The 20,654-nt window shown below is 47.2% G+C and overlaps 1 protein-coding gene across 1 annotated transcript; it reads right to left on the bottom strand.

Annotated features, from left to right (window-relative positions):
* Positions 1-5,200: 5,200 nt before the first annotated feature.
* On the bottom strand, positions 5,201-20,354 carry RAB15 (RAB15, member RAS oncogene family). Its single transcript, XM_033159462.1, has 7 exons — positions 20,106-20,354; positions 12,869-12,929; positions 11,128-11,188; positions 9,191-9,268; positions 7,880-7,969; positions 6,728-6,793; positions 5,201-6,002 (listed from the first exon to the last, which is right to left on the bottom strand). Exons 1-7 carry the CDS (start codon positions 20,227-20,229, stop codon positions 5,844-5,846), a joined length of 639 nt encoding a protein of 212 aa, XP_033015353.1. The 5' UTR covers positions 20,230-20,354; the 3' UTR covers positions 5,201-5,843.
* Positions 20,355-20,654: the final 300 nt, after the last annotated feature.

The following is a 20,654-nucleotide window of genomic DNA, read 5'->3' as shown; positions in this document are numbered from 1 at the left end:
CTTCATCCCAAAATGAGACCCAGGCCAGTTAAGGACAACTCCCCTGAAATGTCTCATGGTTCAATGAAGTAGGGGTGTGCATAACAATATTTATCATATCTTGTGTCAACCTAGAATAGATGCAAACCTTTCCCATAATAGTTTTTTTATTGACTGCTGAGGTCTGTTCTGAGAATTATAGCAGTGTTTTGAAAGGAAAAAAGAAAAATTACTTCCACTGCTGCAATGCACGTCCCCTTTCCAAAAACAGCGTGATAATGAAAACCTCTAATGAGAATCCTGCTTCTCCTGCCACGAGGAGCAGCAGGCTGAATTATTAACAGCTGGATCAGATTCCCTGTAAGCTCAAGTAGAGGAAGCTGGGGCATGTAACCAAAGTACAGAGATCAGATCATTTTCTTTAGCAGAGGGAAGGGATACAGGGCCACTCCACTAGCACAGCTCAGACACCAGCAACTCTTTGCTCCTTCCAGTAAAGTGTATCTATCCTAGCTGGCCCTTAGAAGAACGGGTACTTGAGCTTGCTTATTTCCTTCTCCCTCCCAATCAATTTTCATTTTGTGTTGTGCCTTTTAGAGTTTAAGTCTGAGGGCAGGGGTTGTCTTGTTTTTATGGATCTGTAAGATGCGCTCTGGGAACTTATTACTATTTTGCTGATGAGCAGAATAATAAAAAAGAATATAGGATGGAGAACTTATCTTAATGTAAGTTGCCTCAGCAAAGCAGTCTTAAGAACATTAAAAGCACAAAGAGCTGTTTTGTCTGACTCCAAACAGCTAATCAGTCATGTGAAATCTCTGTCTATACTACAAAACTAGATTCACACACACCCTGCCTGAATTGAGTGCATCAAATAGGGCAAACAGCAATACAGGCTTAGGGCCAGCTCAACATTCTTGTCTACACCTAGCTAAAACATAGCCTAAGAGCCTTGCTGGGTGAGGCCAAAGGCCCATCCTGTTCTTACACTAGCCAACCAGATGCCTATAGGAAGCCCATACACAGGTCCCGAGTGTGATGGGACTCTTTCCCACTCGTGATTCCCTGCAGCTGGTATTGAGAGGCACACTGCCTCCACCAGAGGAGGTAGAACATCCAATGTCCAGCAGCAGATGTAGCTACTGTAGGAGAACCTACAACATGCTTTCACTCTATTGAGAGAGTATGGGGTGTGGAGGAAGCTCTGGATGGCTTGTTTGCTCTTTCTTCCTCTAAATTTGTAGTGTTGCAGGACTTAAAGGGAAATGGGGTTTAACAACATGCCACTATCCTGCGGCATCTGTTCGAAAGCATCTAAGCTGTGGTCCTCCTGTTGACCCACAACTTCCATCACCCCTGGAGACTGACTATGCAGACTAGGGCCCAAAAGGTGTTCAGAAACATCTGGCAGACTACAGATTCCCCACCCAAGTAAATTGATGCAGAGAGTAGCAGGCAGCTTGAGCTCTTGCAGTCTCCTTTTGAAGGAGGGATTTTATATTCCTCGCTACAGAACAAAAACAGCTGCAAATACATATAATGTTAACTCCAGGACTCTGCCAATTCCAGGTGGTCCCATGTGGGCAGAACTAATCCTTGCTTGTTGCAATATTTCTGGACAAAAGCTGGTTGCACTGATGCATGTGCCAAGCTACATCCGTTCCACCCGGTTTGCTTCTTTCTTGTGCAACTGAGTCTGTTTGCAGCATGAATTAAACATAGCTCTATTCTGAATGTGTTCTCTACACAGGGAAGCGTTTGCTGTTTGACCTCCTGGATTTCACTTCAAGTGAGATTCTTAGCAGCAACACAGCTTCTTTATTGCAGAGGACCGGGTTAGCCACCCAGTGAGGAACTAAAGCAGCCACCAACCACTTTTGAGAATCTTTATTTTTGTAAAGATCTTTCTCGTTTAAAACCATGAATTACAATGACAGGCCATACAAGGAAACCCAGTCAGAGTGCAAAGTCCACAAATTACAGACACAGCAGAGGATTCAGAAAGTTCTAAGTTTGGCTGGATCCCATGACAAGTTTATATGCAACGGTTTCCGCTACAGACAGAATGATCCGTGACTCAACAGGACGGAGGGAGCCTCAGAATACTGGAGTACTAGATTCCCAGACTCATCCTCCCTTTCCCAAGCACTGGCCTGAAACCAAGAAGCACTTTGTGGCCTCCTGAGACCACCACTCCAATCTGCACAGAGGAAAATCAGCATTAGGGAGCTTTTCTCACACTGAAAGAGTTGTCTTAATGACCCAGAATGCACACTATTAGTGTGGTGGCTCGTTTTGCTCAGTGAGCCAGAGGCTTCGTCAACCACTTGTGAGTTCAACCCAGTAAGAGGCCATTGCTGGCTCTACACAATGAGGACTCCAGCTCATGCCATAAGCAAGGCAAAGAGCTTCTCACCTGTTCCCCTTTCTGGTCTTGTGTGTGGTGAAGATTACATTGGAGTCTAGTTTGTGCGTTATAGTTAACAGCATCAGCAGCCCAGCTTCTATTATATTGGTGGGATATGGTCTTAGATCCTAGGTGGAGCAAGCGGCGCCGATGTGATGCTGAATTGCAGCAGGCAAGGAAGAGCTACAGTGGGGACATCTCTTTGGGCCCTCCTAGCTTGCAGAGCCAGAGATACTGGGAAGCCTCCTGTGCTCATTTCAGGGACAGAATGACATCCCTCTCTTCAATCCTTTCAGACAGACCACCCTGAGGGCAGCTCTACCAACAGAACTTTAAAGAACAGGGTGCAAAAGACAGCCAGGTACCAGCTGAGACAACCACTCTCTACAGGCAGCTAGCTAGCCACTGTTTTTTGTTTGTTTGTTTCCCAGTTGCACTGAGAACATGCTGAGTGAGTTACAGTGGTAACTTGAGTAACAAATGCTAACCTGGAAGTTACCTCGAGTTGAGAACTTTGCCCCAGCATGAGAAAGGAAATTGTGTGCTGGTGGCGCAGCGGCAGCAAGAGGCCCCATTAGCGAAAGCACACCTCTAGTTAAGAACAGTTTCAGGTTTAAGAACGGACCTCCGGAATGAATTAAGTTTGTAACTAGAGGTACCACTGTATTCCACGTTTCTCATCACACATATGCCTTAGCATGGCAGTTCTGCATGCTGCCACAGGCCTTCCACGCTGTAGGTTTAAGTGGTCGTGCGAACCTGCTTTCTACACTCACAGCATGCCCATTCACCTTGGGTGCAGTGTAATCCAGTCAGAAAACAGGAGCGGGGGTTGGGGGTGGGGAAAGAAGACAACACAGGCCACATAGATTCTCTGTGCAAGAATTGGCCCTCAGTCTTCATTCCAAACTCCTAACAAGCTAGGCAGACCAAAGCCAGCAAGGCCTCAACCAATCAGCCCAACAGTGTTTGGGCTTACAAAAGAGGCAAAAAAGCTCTTCCTTTGCTGTGGCCCATCCATTTCCCTCAGTCTCTACATGCCTCCTCTCTCAGGGCAAAGATGCCTAGTTCCCCACCTGCACAAGTCTTCATTTCTTTGCATTTTCACCTGTTCTTACAGAATTTGGATCTATATCATGGCTGGGAGGAAGCTTTGGTCCTCCAGGTGTTGTTTGATTCCAGCTCCCCTCACACCGTCACAGCCAGCACGGCCCTATGGTCAGGCATGTTGGGAGTTGTAGTTAAAAAACTAAACAGGCTACCAGCTACGTGTGTCTCTAATTAGTGTCTATAATATCTCCAGCTTCACACTAGGTCTTGCAGGAAGCGGTCCCTTGCGGTCAAGCCGTTTCGTGCCTCTTTCCTCCCAGACCCTGGGACTGGGGTCTTCCCAGGGGACTGTGGCTACAGGAGTGCTGCTCCTGCCAACAGCAGGCACTGTATGTAGAACTTCACTGTTTCCCCCTTACATTTCCAGTGGCTTGATACCTGTTCAAACCCACCCAGCACAAAGAAAGAGGTAAAACTGGTGGTTTTGAGAGTGGAGCCTTTTTTGGAAATGCAAGGCACCCTTGCTTTCAGGACAAGCACCACAGTGCATCCAACTACATGCTACTCCCCTTCCTCTCCTTCACTTTTTAAAAATATAACCCATCTGCTCTAAGAGAGTAAGTCAACAACCAACTGGAGGAGGAAGAGGAAAAACGAGCAGGGAAATGTAGATCAGTCTGCTCTCTGGTATGACCGGGCTAGGGAAGGGCAGATCATCACATGGAGGTAAGAACCATTTTCTATCGCTCAAATGGATTGTGCCTAAGCCCCACCCCCTCCATCAAAGGCAGCCTCTCTAGGCAGCAGGAGGACTTATGCACCGCCATCCCACCCAGAAAGCCTCTGGATCCTTTCTAGATCCGCAAATGTAGCCCATTGCTGGCATGTACGTAGGAAGGGAAAGGAGTCCTAGGCTCCCCAAGGTGTTGGGACACAGGGAGCAGCTACTCTGGAGCAGGCAGGCGCATATAGATTAGAATTACCATGGCATGCTGCCAAGTGTCTTTAGGCCTCCCCCGCCAAGCATGTCAAGGTGAGAGGGGGATTGCTGGTACAACATGCAGGCAGGCAGGCTGGTTTCAGTTTGCTCGGATCAAGCCATGTTAAGCAGCACATGGCAAAAGAACCAAATAAATTGGATACCCTGGAATCTACCAGGCTGAACTCCCAAGGAAATTCCTTCTGTGGAGGAGCTTCTAAAAAGAGCCCACGAAAGGGTCTTGAGCAACTTCTTACAGGTTGGACCTCAAGAGTGAGAAGAAACAAATGAGGGAAGGCTCTATGCAGAGATTACAGTGTGGTTCCATATCAGCGCTTTGGTGAATAGTTGGCAAAGTCATTCCAAGGGGGCTCTCAAAGCCAGTTCCACACAGGTGACACACAGATAGGGTGGTCTCTCTGCCTCCATTGGTGCAGGGATATAGGCTAAGCGGGTGCCTGATGTACCTGCACCACCAAAGATACCCAAGGGGAGCCAAGCAAAGATGCCCTACAAAATTTTCGAGTAAATATAGTAGGCAAGGATTTTGCTTGGTGTGCAAAGGAGTTAAAAATAGGAGCCTAGTTTGGCCTAGGAAGAAGCAAACATTCTTTGCAACTGGTAAGGCGAGTCTGAATTTAAAGCCCCAAATTTCCATCATCCTACCCCTTCCCCAGCAGGGCTAGACTCTTGCTGCTCCCAGCAGCTTACACTTAGCAGGGCAAGAGATGCCACTGCGCACTTTGGAACAATTTGGCGAGGTGCCATGATGAGAGGTTTATTTTAACAACAACCTCCAGGCAGCCAGGTATGTACAAGACACTTTATCCAATACAGCCGCAAAGCCCCAACCCTGCACAAAGCTGTACAGGCATTAGGGCAGATGCTGAAATGGCAAGGCAATGTATGGGGGCGGGGAGCAGATACAAACGGACAAGCCTTCAGCAGGCCTGCTATTGAGGGTGTGCAAGCAAACGGTCTGTCTGGAGGAGAGTGAATGAAGCGGGACATTCCTCCCTCCTTGAGCGCCCTGTTCTCAGAGGACAGGCCTAGCTGCACCCAGGCACAGAACCCAACCGGCTCAGCTGCCCCCTGGAAAAGGGCAAGGCTGCAGAGCACCTGGAGGTTGAGAGGCTTCTGAATAGGCCTCGGCTGCTGCGATCCCCAACCACAGCTCTTCCGCAAAGGTGGCGGGGTGATGTTCTGCATATTGTGAGCCCCCCTGAAGAGAGATTTGGATCCAGGGAGTTTGGGGGAACAACAGAAATCACCAATCAAGGAGAAACACCAGGAAATCCAAAGAGGATCCAGCAGGGCAGAGAGTGGGCAGGCAGGCAACCAGAGACCAAAGAGATGGAGCCCTCTCTAGGTGGGAGCCTCTCTGCCTGCACTGGGGGACAGAAGAAAAGGAAGAGCACTGGGAGGCTTTCAGCACCAGCAGGTCTTGGGGGAGTGCTCTGTGCCCTCTGGCTTGTTTGCCTCTTCCTCCAGCTCAACCAGGTTCAGTTCATCAGCCGCATACGTGCGGAGTCCGTCCAGCTCCTTCTTATGGGCCTGCAGGACCAGCTCTGTCAGACGAGTGAAAGACTGAAAGAGATTAGGGTTTTTTTGTTTTTGTTTTTTAAAGTGAGGTTTAGTACATAGCTTTAGATCAGCAAACAAGTCTACACAAGTTACTAGCCCACAATGTACTTACTAGTGTGCTTGGGTGCACATCTCTAAATGTTTTAGACATTTGAGGTAGATTTTTTTTTTTTAAAGACTACTTCTCAAACTTTCAGTTTGGTTTCCCACTTGGTGGCAATTTTTATTTGCTACATGCAAGAATCAATTTACAATCCAGTTTTACGCAGGAGAGTTACGTGCATGCTTAAATATGTCTATGTATGAGTTTTGACACTGCTAATATTATCACATATAGGGGCGTATCCAACAGACCCCAATTTTGCTGCCCACTGTAGCCCACTGCAAAGCCACTCCTGAGGGTATAGAGACCATCCAGAACAGGTATGGGATATGGCACGAAAGGCTACAGTAGATGGGTGTGTGTGAATCCAGATACACCACCGTATGTAAGTGTAAGTACTTCTGAGATTAAATATATATGTTACATTTGCAACAATATATAGTGCAACTTTGCTTTCTCTCCCAAAAGTGAGGTGCCTACTGGCTGCTATGGTCAAAAACTACAGGTGAGCCCAAGGATTCTCCACCATGATCTCTTTTGTTCTGTATCTCCACTTGCTCTGCAAAGGTGATACACTGGCTGCAAAGCACCAAACACCTGGAAGTTCCATATGCAGAGTTCTTACCTCTTTGATGTTTAAGTTGGTGCAGGCACTTGTTTCATAGAAATCCATGCCATACTCCTTGGCCAGCTGGAAGACAGAAGTTCCGACAGCTTTACATACAGATGTAATAGTGACTGTCAGATAGATCTGAAGAAACTAGAACATTCTTACATCACCACCTCCAAGACTGAGAAGGTAACTTGTATTATTATTATTATTATTATTATTATTATTATTATTATTATTATTATTATTTAAAAAAACAGGCTAGGTAACATTTGAAGTTTCTGAATGGGGGGAAAGAGCACTGTTACAGGCATAGCGTGTCTCTGATTTACCAGAGCTGGAAAAATTAGTAGAATGAAGTCCAGCTCCAGACCCCAGTGCCACCTATAATATAAACAGTGACCCAGGAACACGGTAAAACAGAGCTTGTCTATGCCAGAAGGAAACCAGCTTCCAGAACTCATTTCCACAAGTTCCTGGACCTTGACAAAATTTAACTGCTCCTACCATCTAATTTTCTAGATCAGACTCTGCCCTAGTTCATACCCACAGCAGATGAGGCAATCAACCTGCTCCTGACAATACCAGACTATGTGGGGGGCTCACACAACTGCATGTGCTTCTGAACAACAACAACAACAACAACAGAACCTATCATATAGGAAGAAGGGTTCCTGACAATGCCATTGTCTTATATAGAGGAATTTGGTTGGGGAGGTGTATGGGGCAAGATCCAAACATATGAGGCCCCATTTGCAGTTTGAAGTGGTACAGTGTGGAACAAGTTGGCCTCATTTATTTATGACACTTGTATGCCATCCCATAACAAGGTTCTCCGGTCATCTCACATTTAATAATTAAGAAAACAATTAAAAACATAAAACCATTTAAATAAAAAGCAACGTAAACACAACGAAAGCAGAACTCACTGCACCGCCAGTGTTAAAACAGATTTAAAAAACAGAGAGGCCCATGTAAATAACATCGATGTAAATAACATTGTTATTTACAAGGCCTGAGTGAACAGAATCAGCTCAGTGGCAGAGCATCTGCTTTGTAGATGGTCTGACCCACCTGGCACTGTCAGTTTTACTATATCATCTGCTATGAGTCAGGTTTAGGTCTCAAAGGAGAACAACTACGGTAGCAGCTACCCAAGAAGTTTACCTGGAGGCCTTGCTCTTTGCCTACTTGCCTCTTCTCCTCCTCGTCTGCTTTATTCCCAATGAGGATCTTCTGGACGCCATCTGGGGCATACTGGAGAGAAGGGAGAGACTTTAGGCCATCCCAACCAGCATAGATTAGAAGCAGCATAGTTAAAAGCTGAGCTGTACAGCACTGTTCAGACTTGGGATTGTCAAATGCACCATTCCTGTTGCCTTTTAACTGTTGCACAGGGCAGAGAATTTTCATAGCAACTGGCTTCTTCCACTACTGCAACACAAACATCTGGAAAATGGCTCTGCCCAACACATTTCTGATCTTAACAAAGCAATTAAAAGAATCGCAGGATGGTCTTACAGAAAATAGGGGTTCCACAGACCAAAGCCAATCAAAGAAACAGGGCAGCTAGAAAATCCCCCCAAACCCAGGGGCCAACAGAGTTGATCGCACATGCCCAACAGCATCTCCTTCAGTCCAGACCTGTTCATCTCCCCATTAAGTTGACTGCAAAAGCAGAAGATTACTTCAGTGCCAGTTGTGGCAGAGTGTTAAGAGTCACCATGTAAAAATGTACACCACCTTCACCAGCCCAGTGCCTCCAGGTGTTCTGGACCACAACTCTCATCAGCCCCAGGACTGGCTGAGGCTGATAGGAGTTGTAGTCTCAACACATTTGGAGGGCACCAACCTGGCAAAGGCTAATCTATAAAAATTCCCTAACAGTGTAAAGGCAGAATGTATGTGCACAAGGACACAAAGTTAGCACCCTGGCAGTATCCAAGATGCCTCCATCAGTTATTCAACAGCAGTGTATTTTATTTATTATTACATTTATATAGCCACCTATCAATAAATATTCACTGGATGGTTTACATGCAAAACAATATAATAGTTATTGTCGCAGCAGAGATGGCATAATACAGCTCAGATTTATATTAGATGTTCCTTTAGTCCCTGCATAATCTTCTAGTTAGCACTTGCTAAATACTGAGGAGCTAACACAAGGTATAAGCCCTTTTACAGGAAATAAGAACACCCCAAAAGTGTTATGCCTTTTTTCAAGGACATCCGGACTGTCTGTTGAATTCCCAAGGCTATTTTAATCCTACAATCTCTAGATAAACCAAACACCTAAGCCAAACGTGCTATTTCTCTGTTTGAACAAGGCTTCTCAAGACAAGAGAGTGCATGTATATACACACACAGGCCTTGAGCAGGAGTAGTTCATCCGATTTTGCCATGGCAACTTCTCCCACACTGGGGCCAACAGTCCCCAACAATAGGGGGAAGAAGCAGCGAGACCTCCTTGCTTACCTCATCTACATCACTGGCCCATTTCATGATGTGCTGGTATGAGCGCTCACTGCTGATGTCGTATACCAAGAATATCCCCTGGGGAGAGAACCAGGTCAAGAAAACAGAATGGAGTACAACATGCAACATAAACCCAAAGGTGAAATGACTTCTACTTAAAGGGAAGGGGTGTGTGTGTGTGTGTGTGTGTGTGTGTGTGTTTGTGTGTGTAATTGTTAATTTAACAGGACATTTCCTATGCACCTCTGCCCAGGAATTATGCTGGAGGGTTGAAGAGGAGGAACTAGACATTTGGGGATTATCCTTTCTTCTGTCTTCTTCTTAAGATTCTGCATCCATCTGCATGTAGGCCAAGCTCACTGTGAAACCTTCATGGCAGATGTGGCCTTTAACTACTACCGATAAACCAAAAGCATTTGTGTTTTGACAGTTGTTCCTACAAGATGGTTACAGAGCAGGCTGCCACCATGCTAGATAACAGACAACTGTTTAATGAATATGTCAGTCTTTCCCTCTGGGGACCTGGCTAATCAGTCTGCATTCCCTGCAGAAATACAGCAGGCTTCTTTGGCTGCAGTTTTACTAAACGCTCCTTATACGCTAGGCTTCATGTTTCAGAGATCTAGCACCACTATGGCTCAGGGCATCAAGCGGCCAGCAACAGGTGACCTACAGGCAGCAGTCAGGGGGCACAACATTTACCATATTTTTCCATCTATAAGACGAGGTTTTTTTTACCCAATTTTTTAGGTCTAAAAACGTGGGTCGTCTTATCCATGGAATACAGCAATTAAATATATAAATACAGAACTTGCTCTAGCAGTCGCAGCTCCTGGCTCTGCTTGCCTCCTCCCACTCTGCCCACCCTACAGCAGGGAGGGAGGCTGTAGGCACTCTGTTTTGCCGTGCGGTGTCTTCACGCAGCTCCATTTGTGCGCGGGCGGTGCAACGTTACACAGGAGTGGTGCGGCAATTGAAGCAGTATCCCCTCCCTGCGCCTTTAACATCAGCGAAACATTGCGCCTTGCGCTCCCCCTGTGTAACGTTGCGCCGCCCGCACACAAATGGAGCCACGCTGCACAGAAAAAACAGATCGCACACAGCTTCCCCCACGCAGCCTCTGCCTGTAGGGTGGGCAGAGTGGCAGGAGGCAAGCAGACTGAGAATGCCCCGCGGGAAAGGCGCTGCTTCTCCAGTTGGCCGTGGCGATCGAATATATCTCTCCCCTCAGCGCCTTTCCCGTGGGTTTTTGGATTGCTTTCTCATGGGCCAACATCACTGCATTTTATGCACCAAGACAGCACCAGTAACACTAAATTCCTAAAGTATGCAGCTTGTCTTCAGCCCTTGAGGCCAGCTGACATCCCCAACACTGGACTGCTGGCTTGCTGCCTTTCAATTTAGCTGAGGTTTAATGTTGGGACCTTTTCTGTGTTCCGGTGCTAACCTTTGTCAGCACTGGCCCCAAAGTTGTGTGTGTCTCTGTGTCTGTCTCCAAGTAGGAACTTATGGCCTGGATTCAAGTAAGTTGTTTCACTTGCAGAAGCTACTGCAACAAGATCCACTGGTGCAACAATACTACTGCTCCTCTCCCTGTGCCCTCCTCCAATTCTGCTTCAGAGGGTAGGGAAAACCCCCAGAATAGTGCATGGGTGAAAGGGAGGCGGGATTCAATTCAGCAGGACGATCTCCTTAACACGATGTTTAATTCCACTCAATATCAAAAAATGGAGAAAATTCCAGAGCTGTCCACCTCTGTCAGGTCATCTCCATGAATTCTGGTTACACTCTGCTTGCATCTCTGGCAACAAATGAAGATGTCAGAGAAATAGCACCGAGGTCAATGCTGGGGAAATTCCTGCAAAAGCCAGCTAGTCATCCCTAGGTCTCTCCACGCTTTTCGCACTACTTCTAGTCTAGGAGAAAACAAGTTTTACCTGGGCTCGCCTGTAGTACTGCTTCGTGATGGTCTGGTATCGCTCCTGACCTGCAGTGTCCCTGGAACAAAAGCAGACGTCATTTGCTCCAAGTTACACACAGACTGAGGGCCATGCACTGCAATTTTTATCCCCAGGATGCATCTGGACTGCAGCAGAGTTGCCGCTCACATGGACAAGGGAATTATTACCATCAGCTATTGGGTTGTATCCAGCGCTGCCCGTGAGTGAGTGGAACAGACTTCTGCTTATGAAACAGGACTTCACCATTCTCTCCTCCCTGCTGCAGTCCCTCAAAATCAGCACTGGAGGGTTGGGATAAGCTCCAGAGCAGATTTTGGCATGGGGCAGGGGGGAAGGGGCTGCAAGAGGAGGAGAGGAAGGTGAAGTCCTGTTGTGCAAGCTAAGGTCTCCTTGTGCAGTGTTGGGATTCTGCTAATCGTTTACAAAGTGCTTAGAATTTACTAAAGCACTGTCCAGAGATTAAAGAACAAAAGAGCCACTGCCCACAGGCTTACAAACTAAGATACACGATACAAGAGGAAAATAAGAAAAGTTGGGCATCAGTTCTTTAAGAGTTACATGGTAGTTCTTAAGAGTGACCAGCTGGAACAGAAATAGTTCAGGGAGAAGAGGAGCCAAATGGTAACTGGCCTCAGCTGATGTAATGGACTGGGCCCCCGTTATCCCAGATCGCCCTCTGCATTATGCAAAGTGAGCGGTGGATAGTCAGGAATAGTTCTCATCATTACACAAATTCCTCCTCCTCACCCCTGCTAAAGTAACTGCCAAACACACTTCCTAACATGCAGCCGTGACTTTCTACCACGTCAGAAGACGAGCCCAAACAGCAGATTTGTGCTAAACTGCAGTCAAGTCGTCATAAAGCATGACTAATTGTTGCTCTGCAGTATCATCTTATGACCGACTTGCTCTTTGATCCACAAATGGCCATCGTCACTAATATTGTCACAAGGCAATTTCCTTGCAGTACAAGCACCCAAGAACACACAGGATCACTTCAGCTATGGAGGTTTATGCAATTTGACTGCTCCCTGCTGGGCTGTTTTAAATCTACTCCTGTGAAGGCAATCACATCTAGGGTCTTCCCAGAAAAGATTATCACATTATAAACCAACTCCATAAAGTGGAAAACTTCCTGGGTCAAAACCAGTCCCTTTCTATTGCATGAAAACAGGATAAAGCACCAGTGGTGCTGGGTAGCTACCTAAAAGAGAGAAGTATGTTTTTCTAAATAACAACAATAGTTTGAAATGGCCTCAATTGCAGTTTAGGCATGGAGCTTTAATCCACACCCCAAAAAACAGCCCCAGTCCCCATTCAGGCAACCACAGGAAGGCTACATTACACACATGGTATATAACAACCTGTTACATTACTGCCCAGGAACCCAAATGGCCTCTCCCTCTCAGTCCTACTAGACCTCTCTTTGCAGATGGTGTTCAATAACCACTTATTGATTCCCTGCTACTTTTGATAATTTACCAAGCACTTCATTTGGAGAACTTTACAGTCTCTCTGCATGTTCACTTTATGACAATCTTGCTGGGTGAGTTACTTGCCATTCCCATTTTACAGATAAAAGAACTGAGGCTGAGAATGGGCAACTCGCCAAAGTTCTCACAATGTATTCACAGCAAGAAACTCTTATCTGGTCTCCCAGATCCAGGGTTCAGCTCTCTGTCCGAAGACCTACACTGCAATAGCTAAAATCACTTACCAGATCTGTATTCGGACCTTAATGCCGTCTACTTCTATAGTCTTCATTTTAAAATCGACTCCTGTGAATAACAAAAGCAAAAAGGTAAGTTACAAGGGCAACTCCATCCCTATCCAGTAGATTCTGCTGAGTGTAATTAGGTTATGTGATGGAAACCCACAAATATCCATGTACGTGTTTCTCATGTGCAGCATCTTCCTTGGGCTTGATTCAACGGAGTCCCGCTAGCAGAAGATTGTGCAAGTCCTTCCACTAGCGCAACACTGCTTCCCCCCATCCAAAAATTGGCTCTTAGGGGGCTTGATAGATTTCCCCAGAACAGTGCTTGGGAGAAGGGGGGGGGGGGAATCATTCCATCTGGCAAGCTGAAATGCTTGCACTGACGGAACCAATGCCATGGTGCTACATTGAATTTCTTCCCCTCTATCTATCTTCTCTTCAGTCTACTGCACAACCACCCCACTATGTTAATATGCAAACAACATTCACACACACACACACACACAATCTAAGAGTAGATCACCATTGTTAAGGAGCTGGATCCTCCCTTCTCACCAGTAGCCCAACCTGTCTCTGGCCTTGCCATACAGCGCTGACAGTTCTTTTAAACTTCTGAGCAGTTGACATATTCATACAAACTCCATGACACTACAGCAGCTGAGTCAGTAGCTAGGAAGAGCTCATTTTAATCAACTCAAACTAGTGCTCTCACTCTGATGGTCTCCAATCTCACAGAACTACGGGGTGAACACACCAAGCAGGCCTCTGGTTGAGGTCTCAGTGTGTGGGCAAGATGTCACAGGTGCTGCCAGACAGCTCATAGCCTAAACCTTTTAGGGCTTCAAAGTTTAAAAACAGCCCTTTAAAATGGGTCTACAAAGCCAGTATACTTGCTATAATATAGAGGATGTTGACACTGACAACAGTATACCCATCAGGACTATGGCGACTGCCTTTTGGACCAGTTGAAGTTTCTAGACACTATTTAAAGGCAGCCCCACGCAGAGTGCCTTATCTGTGTCTAGCCTGGAAATAGATCACTGTGGCTAATTTTGTCCTCTGCAGAAATGGCCACCATTGGCATACCAGCTGAAACGGATGAAACACACCCCTAGCTACCGACACTACTTGGGCTTCACTATTCAGCACCCAAGCCAGCAGCATTTGCAATGTGGGCTTGGGTCTTTATGGGGAAGTGGAACCTCATCTGGGGGATATCCAGCCCACAGCACCTCCGCCTTGCCTGGATTTAACCTCTGCTTGTTCGCCCTCATCCATCTCAGAATTGCTTCCAGGCACCAGTTTAGAGTTTCGAAAACCTGATATCAGAAGATGGAAAAGAAAGACACAGTTCCATGTCATCAACCTTTGGATGACTCCCCCCAGTAGCTTCATGCAGCTCTTAAAACACACGGAAGACAAAACAGAGCCCTGGGGCACCCTGAAAGCCATAGGGCACAGGGCAAGATTTACCCAACATTATCACCCGAGAACTTCCATCATGGAACAACAAGAACAAATGTAAAATAGTGTCAACTAAGTCCAATACCCAATAGTTGACCCAGAAGGATACTATGGTTGAGAGCTTTCCTGGACTTCTCAGTGGCTTTCGATACTAACAGGGTAGCACTCCTTCCATCCTTCCTCCAGAGCACATCATCCACCAGGGTGACCAAGGCTATTTCCATCCCAGAGCTGGGCCTGGCCATTGGTGGGGTTGATGATAGTTGGAGTCCAACAACATATGGAGGGGCGCTGGCTGTCCACCTCTGGTCTAGGCCAATGTGGGTAATAAAGGAATAGTTTACTATACAATCTAACATACATTGCCTTTGCATACTCAGCCATGGTGTGTGTGTGTGTGTGTGTGTGTAAATAGTATAAAAACAGGACAAGAAAATCTTACTGGAGTAGGGAACATACCCATGAAAGGAACCATGGGAAAGTACCGTACTAGCGAATTCACCTTCATTTTGCCAGAGGTTGGAGATCTAACCTTGGTAGGCTGTGGAGCGTCAACTTATCTGTGATCCGGTCTAGATTCTTTTGAAGCCTTTTCTCCTCGTATAAGAACAACTCCCCAGTTCTCTGCAGGAGAGCCAGCGAAAGCAGAAAGCACCAAAGACTCAGTGTGTTTCTTTGAAGTTTCTACTGCAGCTGCTTGCCCACACTGCTGAAGAAGCAGGTACCTTTCAGCAGCACGGGGGACTGCAAGATAAATGCCACCAAAGCGGCACACAGCTTCTTACGCAACCCGTCTTTCCAAGGTGGTGTGCCACAGCGCGATAAAGCTTGGCTGACAAAACACCTCAATAGTAACGCATATGCCCAAACCAAGCAGCACCTACCTGCTGCCTTGCAATATTTCTCTTCTGAGTTTGTCCCTCTTCTGGTTGCAGGGCAGGGCAGAGCTGCTTGAGAGTACCAGCTTTATAAGCCTTGCATGAGGCCTTCCTCATGTCAGCCATAGCTTAAGAAACTGTGGCAATCAAACCCAGAAGTGAATCCATAAGACAACAGCTTTTAGATCCATGATTGGGCACGTTAGTGGCTACAAAACAGGCAGTGGCCCAATGGGAGAGCAGGTACTTTGCATGGAAAAGGCCCCAGGTCCAATCACTGGCATCTTCAGACATGGCTGAGGGAAGTGCCCCATCTGAAAGCCTGGAAAGGTGCTGCCTATCAGGGTAGAGAAGGCAAGACCACGGTAGGTGGACCAGTGGTCTGCCTTGGTGTGAGGCAGGTTCTTACATCTACCAGTGGTTGTTAACTATGAGAAATAAATGTTAAGAGGCAGTATAGTTCCAATTATCAGAAACTGATTGCAAACCAAAAGAGACGGTGACCCTCATGCCTTGCTTATGAATTTCCTCCAGGAACCCAGCTAGCTTCTGTTGGGAGACAGATTGCTGAACTAGATGGACACTTGGCCTGATCCAGCAAAACAAAGCCTTGCATTCTGCACAAAAAGCTCCCTGATCCAAGATTAAGTTTATTTTCTCCTCAGAAAATTGTGTAGCTTTCTGAGGTTGACTCACATATCGTGCACGATTCACCAAGCAGGAACAAGTTGAGAGTGATCTTTTGTACTCCGCAAGGCATTTTCTACTCGCTCTGTGGTCACAATGAGAACTTCATTAACTTAACGCAGATGAGGACTGTGCGCTTGCGTCACTGTGTGGGAGAACAGGACTGTTTTGGAAATGGTCCACTGCTGGAGAAAATATAAACTCAAGGAGGAACATATCCCATTACATAGCTTATTCATACATACAAGCTACCTGGCTAAAACCGGCAATGGTCAACCTGAGTGGGTTTAAGTTCAAGCAGATCTAAGCAGCAAGTCACACAAAGAACAAGCTTTTCAAGAGAGGTGGCACTTCTCTTAACTCCACTCTTCCGCAACCCTCCTAATTTCCCATCTCAGGAGAATAGGGAAGTGGGGGCTGAAAACCCAACATAGTGATAGTCTTCAGTGCCTACTCACCTGAATGAAGACCATTTAATACTTGATTTCCCCCCTATAAAGCAGAGTGGGGGACCTGTGGCCCTCCAGATGTTGATGGACTACAACTCCTATCATTCCTTACAATTGGCCATGTTGGCTGGGACTAATGGGAGTTGGAGTCCTGCAAATATCTGGTGGCTCCACCCCTGCTAAAAGGAGGTAATCTACCTGTGTGAACACCATTGTGAGTAGTATATTTTGCTAGAAGCCTACAAAGGGGGTAGTTAGGGCACACCCTGGAAGTGGAAGTGGCTCGGCCATTCTGTTTACTACCATTGTTCTCTTGGTACATTGGATAGCAGCAGCATTAGGCAGAAGGTAGGCCATGATCTACTTGGTACTCAGTGTTTCTCAATTGTTTGACGATAGCAACAACTAAAAGGCTTCCCTCGCTAAATTTGAGGGCTTGAACAAAGAAACCTTGTGGGGAAACCAAGAATGGATTTTTGCCCTGGACCGAATATTTGCTTGATTCTTAATGAGTGTCTGCTTTCATGAAGCACTATTTTATGCTTGGCTTCAGTTGATGACCCTCAGGATTCTACAAATTGTAATACAGCTTAAAGCCTGTTCACTGGCCAGATAAGTTACTGGAAGAATCAGAGACTTATTGGAGGATATTAAACAACTGGGGAGGGGCAGAAGAGAGGACAGACTCTGTAGCATATGGATGCAAATACATATCACGAGTGAGGAATCGGGTGAAATTTGGAAAAGCATGATTTACAAGAAATCATGGGGCTAAGCAGAAAACCTTGTTTTCTTAGCACCAGAAGTTCCAAGAAAGCTTTTGAAAATCAGAGCTTTATTTCTGTATGGACAGTTTTCCTTTTCATAAGTTTGCTAGTAACAATGGGTGCCAACTGCAAACAAATACCGGTATTATGCAAGCTTGGCAGTGTCAATGATTTTAGGTTGGTTTACTAAATACAAGTAATATAAACTTGCTAAATTAGACCACTCTCTAGAGGAAATGAACGCATTCCAATGCAAACTGGAAATTTTCTGGTGCAAATTTCTGTAATTACTCTTTAAAAAAATCCCAGTTCAATTTTTTTCTTGACTACTGACTACAAAAGTATTTAAACAGGAAGCAAAGGGAATTTCACCCCATTTCCTAAAACAGACCATGATAGGAAAGTACTCAAATCTGAAATTAATAGCTTCAATACACTCCTCTAGTAGCACTAATGCTCAACCCCCCCACATGTGTGTTGGCCTTACCTACAAGTCCTATGTCTGATTAGGGCTACAGAGCTCTTTCAGATGGAGCCATGTCAATATGGACATGCCCCAAAGCAGCTTTCTTCTTAAACTGCCAGCCTCTGAATGCAAGCCCGAGGAATTGAGCCATAGCTGGGGAGCTTCAGGCCCAGAGGGCAAATGCAGCCAATCACACCTCTCTATATGGCACCTACTCTCCCCAGGCCACACCCCTAACCCTCCCGGCTTCATAGTTATCTTGAATACTTTTGACTGCCTGGAATGTGTCCTTGAAAACCTGCATTGCCTTTTGCTTGCCTGGATGCAGGATAGAGAAGTGTGTGCATGAGTGTGTGTACAAACTAACTTATTGTACAGATGTAAAATTTGCATTTGTTGCTCCACCCACCTTGGCCTCTGGCCCCACCTACTGGCATGTGGCCCCATGACAGTTGCCCAGAAGGGAATGTGGCCCTTGGACTGAAAAAAAAAATGTTCCCCACCCCTGCTATAGGTTATGCATGCCTAGCACAATGGTAGAAACAAATGGTTTCTACAGGAAAACATCAACATGTTGCCCTCAGCAGGCAAAGTCAGAGGCAAGTGGGGAAGCTCAGCCACAGCCTTCTTTTACCACATTTCAAGCAATGCTTCATTATCTCACCACCACCCAAAAAATCCTGCATGATCTACATGTTATTTTTGGACGTTTGCTACATTTCTGCAAATGAAAGGCAAGCTAGGAGTCACACCTTCTGAGATGAAAGCTTTGTGCCTAATTTCAGAACTCTGGGGCCTAACTGAGGTCATTCTCTGGGAACCTCCATTCATGTTTTAAAAGGTGTTTCATGACCAACAGAGCTAACAGAAGAGGAGCCCTGCTGGATCAGGCCAAGGCCCATTTAGTCCAGCACTCTTGTTTTCACAGTGGACAACCAGATCACCACAGGAAGCCAACAAACAGGACCCAGGGGCAACATCATTCTCCACACCTGCAGTTTCTGGCCACTGGTATCCAGAGGCACACTGTGTCCAACAGTGAAGGCAAACCATTGGAGCTAGTGTGGTGCAGCTGTCGTAGCAGGGGTCCCAAACCTTTTGGGATGCAAGAGCATATTCCGATATCTAAGAAACTGTCAAACGCACCATAAAGTACCCATTTCACAGAAGAAAAACTGGTGATGCTCAGAACTGCCCCTCAACTGGCCAAACACCTACACTCCCAATAAATAAAATTGGGGGGGGGGGGAAGCAGGCAATGTTTTTCCCAACCAACTAAACCCCCTTGCAAAAGCAAAAAGAAACCACCCAAAAATCTCTACTTCCTTGAGCTCATTGGAGAAAAGGTGGAATATAAATGCAAAATATAAAAGCCTAGTGCTACAAACAGCTAAAACCCCAGTTTATCCTTATATTCTGCTATTGGCCACGTCAGATATGCCCTGCACATCACTCAGAAAAACGGGGCACATCCAATGTTTAGTCTCTTAAGGATGCTTTGCGTGTTATGTTCTGAGCTCACCAGCATGCTCGCACAAGTCACTCCTGTGTCTAAAAATAGAATGTGCTCATACAGTAGCTGCTTCCAGATTCTCAGCACACATATGTGCCTGCTAACACCCACAAAAAAAGCAGATATTCCAAAGAAGCAGGCATATTCCAAGTAATGGGTTTAGGCTCAGGTCGGACTTATCAGAGGGCTGTTTTTTTAAGAGCCCATGAGGAGCTGACTTTATTCCCTGGGACCAGCATAGCCACCACTGGGGATTTCAGAAAGCAAAGCAGGTCTGCCTTCCCTCTGTCTTTCTCTCTTCCATCCGCTCCCCACCTCCATATGACTCATGGTGTTATGCCTACCTCATATTTTCGAACAATGACGTCGCATTTATTTTCACCTTTGAGGTGAGCTGGCATTACTGCATTTAGCAGCAGCAGCAGCAACATGTACAGTGACCGGAGAGCCGGGCGGTTATTGAACAAAAACTGGCTCCCAACACAGGCAACGCAGGAGCCAAGGCCCGGTATTGGTGCAGCATCTAACAACAGGTAACTGGAAGCTTAGGCACTGAAGGGGGGGGGGAATTCGGGGAGAAGGGGGCGCTTTCCACGACCCCTGCCTTAGTAAGGGGTGTCAGCTTTGCTTCAGGGAGCCTGCTCCCCCGGTTCCCTCTCGGGGCTTGCTATGGGCAACTGTGCAGGTACACTCTCATCTTAATCGGTGCCAAAGACGCAGTGTCTTTACCCGCGATGCAACCCAGCCACCCCTCCCCTCCCCCCCCCCCCAGTCCAGCAGCCAAGCCCCCAAGGCCGCAAGTGTGGCCCACGAAGTCTCCCTCCCTCGAGCCCGGCCCCAGATGATGCCCAACGAAGGAGTCGCCGCGGCTCCCTCTTGTTCGAGGGCGAATCTCGTCGGCCCTCCTCAGCCTTTGTCCCCGCTCCCGGTGGAGACGGTGGAAGAGGCCGGGCTGGCAGATCTCCCCCTCCCCCGACTTCTCTTCCTTCCCCGCCCCACCAGCCCCGGCGTACCGATGGTGGAGATGTGCGAAGGGTGGAACTCGTTGTCGGTGAAGCGGCACAGCAAGCAGGTCTTGCCCACGCCCGAGTCCCCGATGAGCAGCAGGCGAAAGAGCACGTCGTACTGCTTGGCCATGGCGGGCGCCGCTCCGGCTTCAGCCCCGCGCGGCACCCGCTGCCATCCCAGCTAAGCGCGCTCTCCTCCGCCCGCGGCGTCCGTGCGCGTCTGGGGAGAGGGAGAGGCAGCCCCAGCCGCAAGACCCGGCGGGCGAAGCGAGGTGGAATGAAGGAAGGAGGGGACGGTGGGAAGCAGGGAGAACGGACGCCGACGCCTCGGCTGCTGAGATTCGCCGGGGGTGGATCTCCAGAAGAGCGGGAGAAATTGAAGGCTGCCGAGGCGCTGGGGAGAGAATTACATCCCTCTCGGAGCGCCAAGCAGGGAGGTCTGCAAAGGTGCTCCTACTGCTCCCTATTGGAGAGCGCAGGGGGAAACAGGGGCGCGCAAGGCGGGCGCCTCGGATGCGCAGAGTCGGGACGCAGCAGCACCCGGCGCTTTTCGGG

The sequence above is a fragment of the Lacerta agilis genome, chromosome 1 (assembly GCF_009819535.1).
Source record: "Lacerta agilis isolate rLacAgi1 chromosome 1, rLacAgi1.pri, whole genome shotgun sequence".
Classification (NCBI taxonomy): Eukaryota; Metazoa; Chordata; class Lepidosauria; order Squamata; family Lacertidae; genus Lacerta; species Lacerta agilis.
The sequence above is the reverse complement of the archived record's forward strand: the minus strand, read 5'-3'. Positions and strand labels throughout refer to the sequence as shown.

What these genes read in the sequence shown, in the direction of transcription:
- RAB15 (XM_033159462.1), bottom strand. Translation starts at nt 20,229, where the DNA reads ATGGCCAAGCAGTACGACGTGCTCTTTCGCCTGCTGCTCATCGGGGAC. An exon ending in AGTACTACAGGCGAGCCCAG is followed by an intron (nt 9,269 to 11,127) that starts GTAAAACTTGTT and finishes TTCTCTCCCCAG; the next exon opens with GGGATATTCTTGGTATACGA. An exon ending in CCAACTTAAACATCAAAGAG is followed by an intron (nt 6,003 to 6,727) that starts GTAAGAACTCTG and finishes AATCTCTTTCAG; the next exon opens with TCTTTCACTCGTCTGACAGA.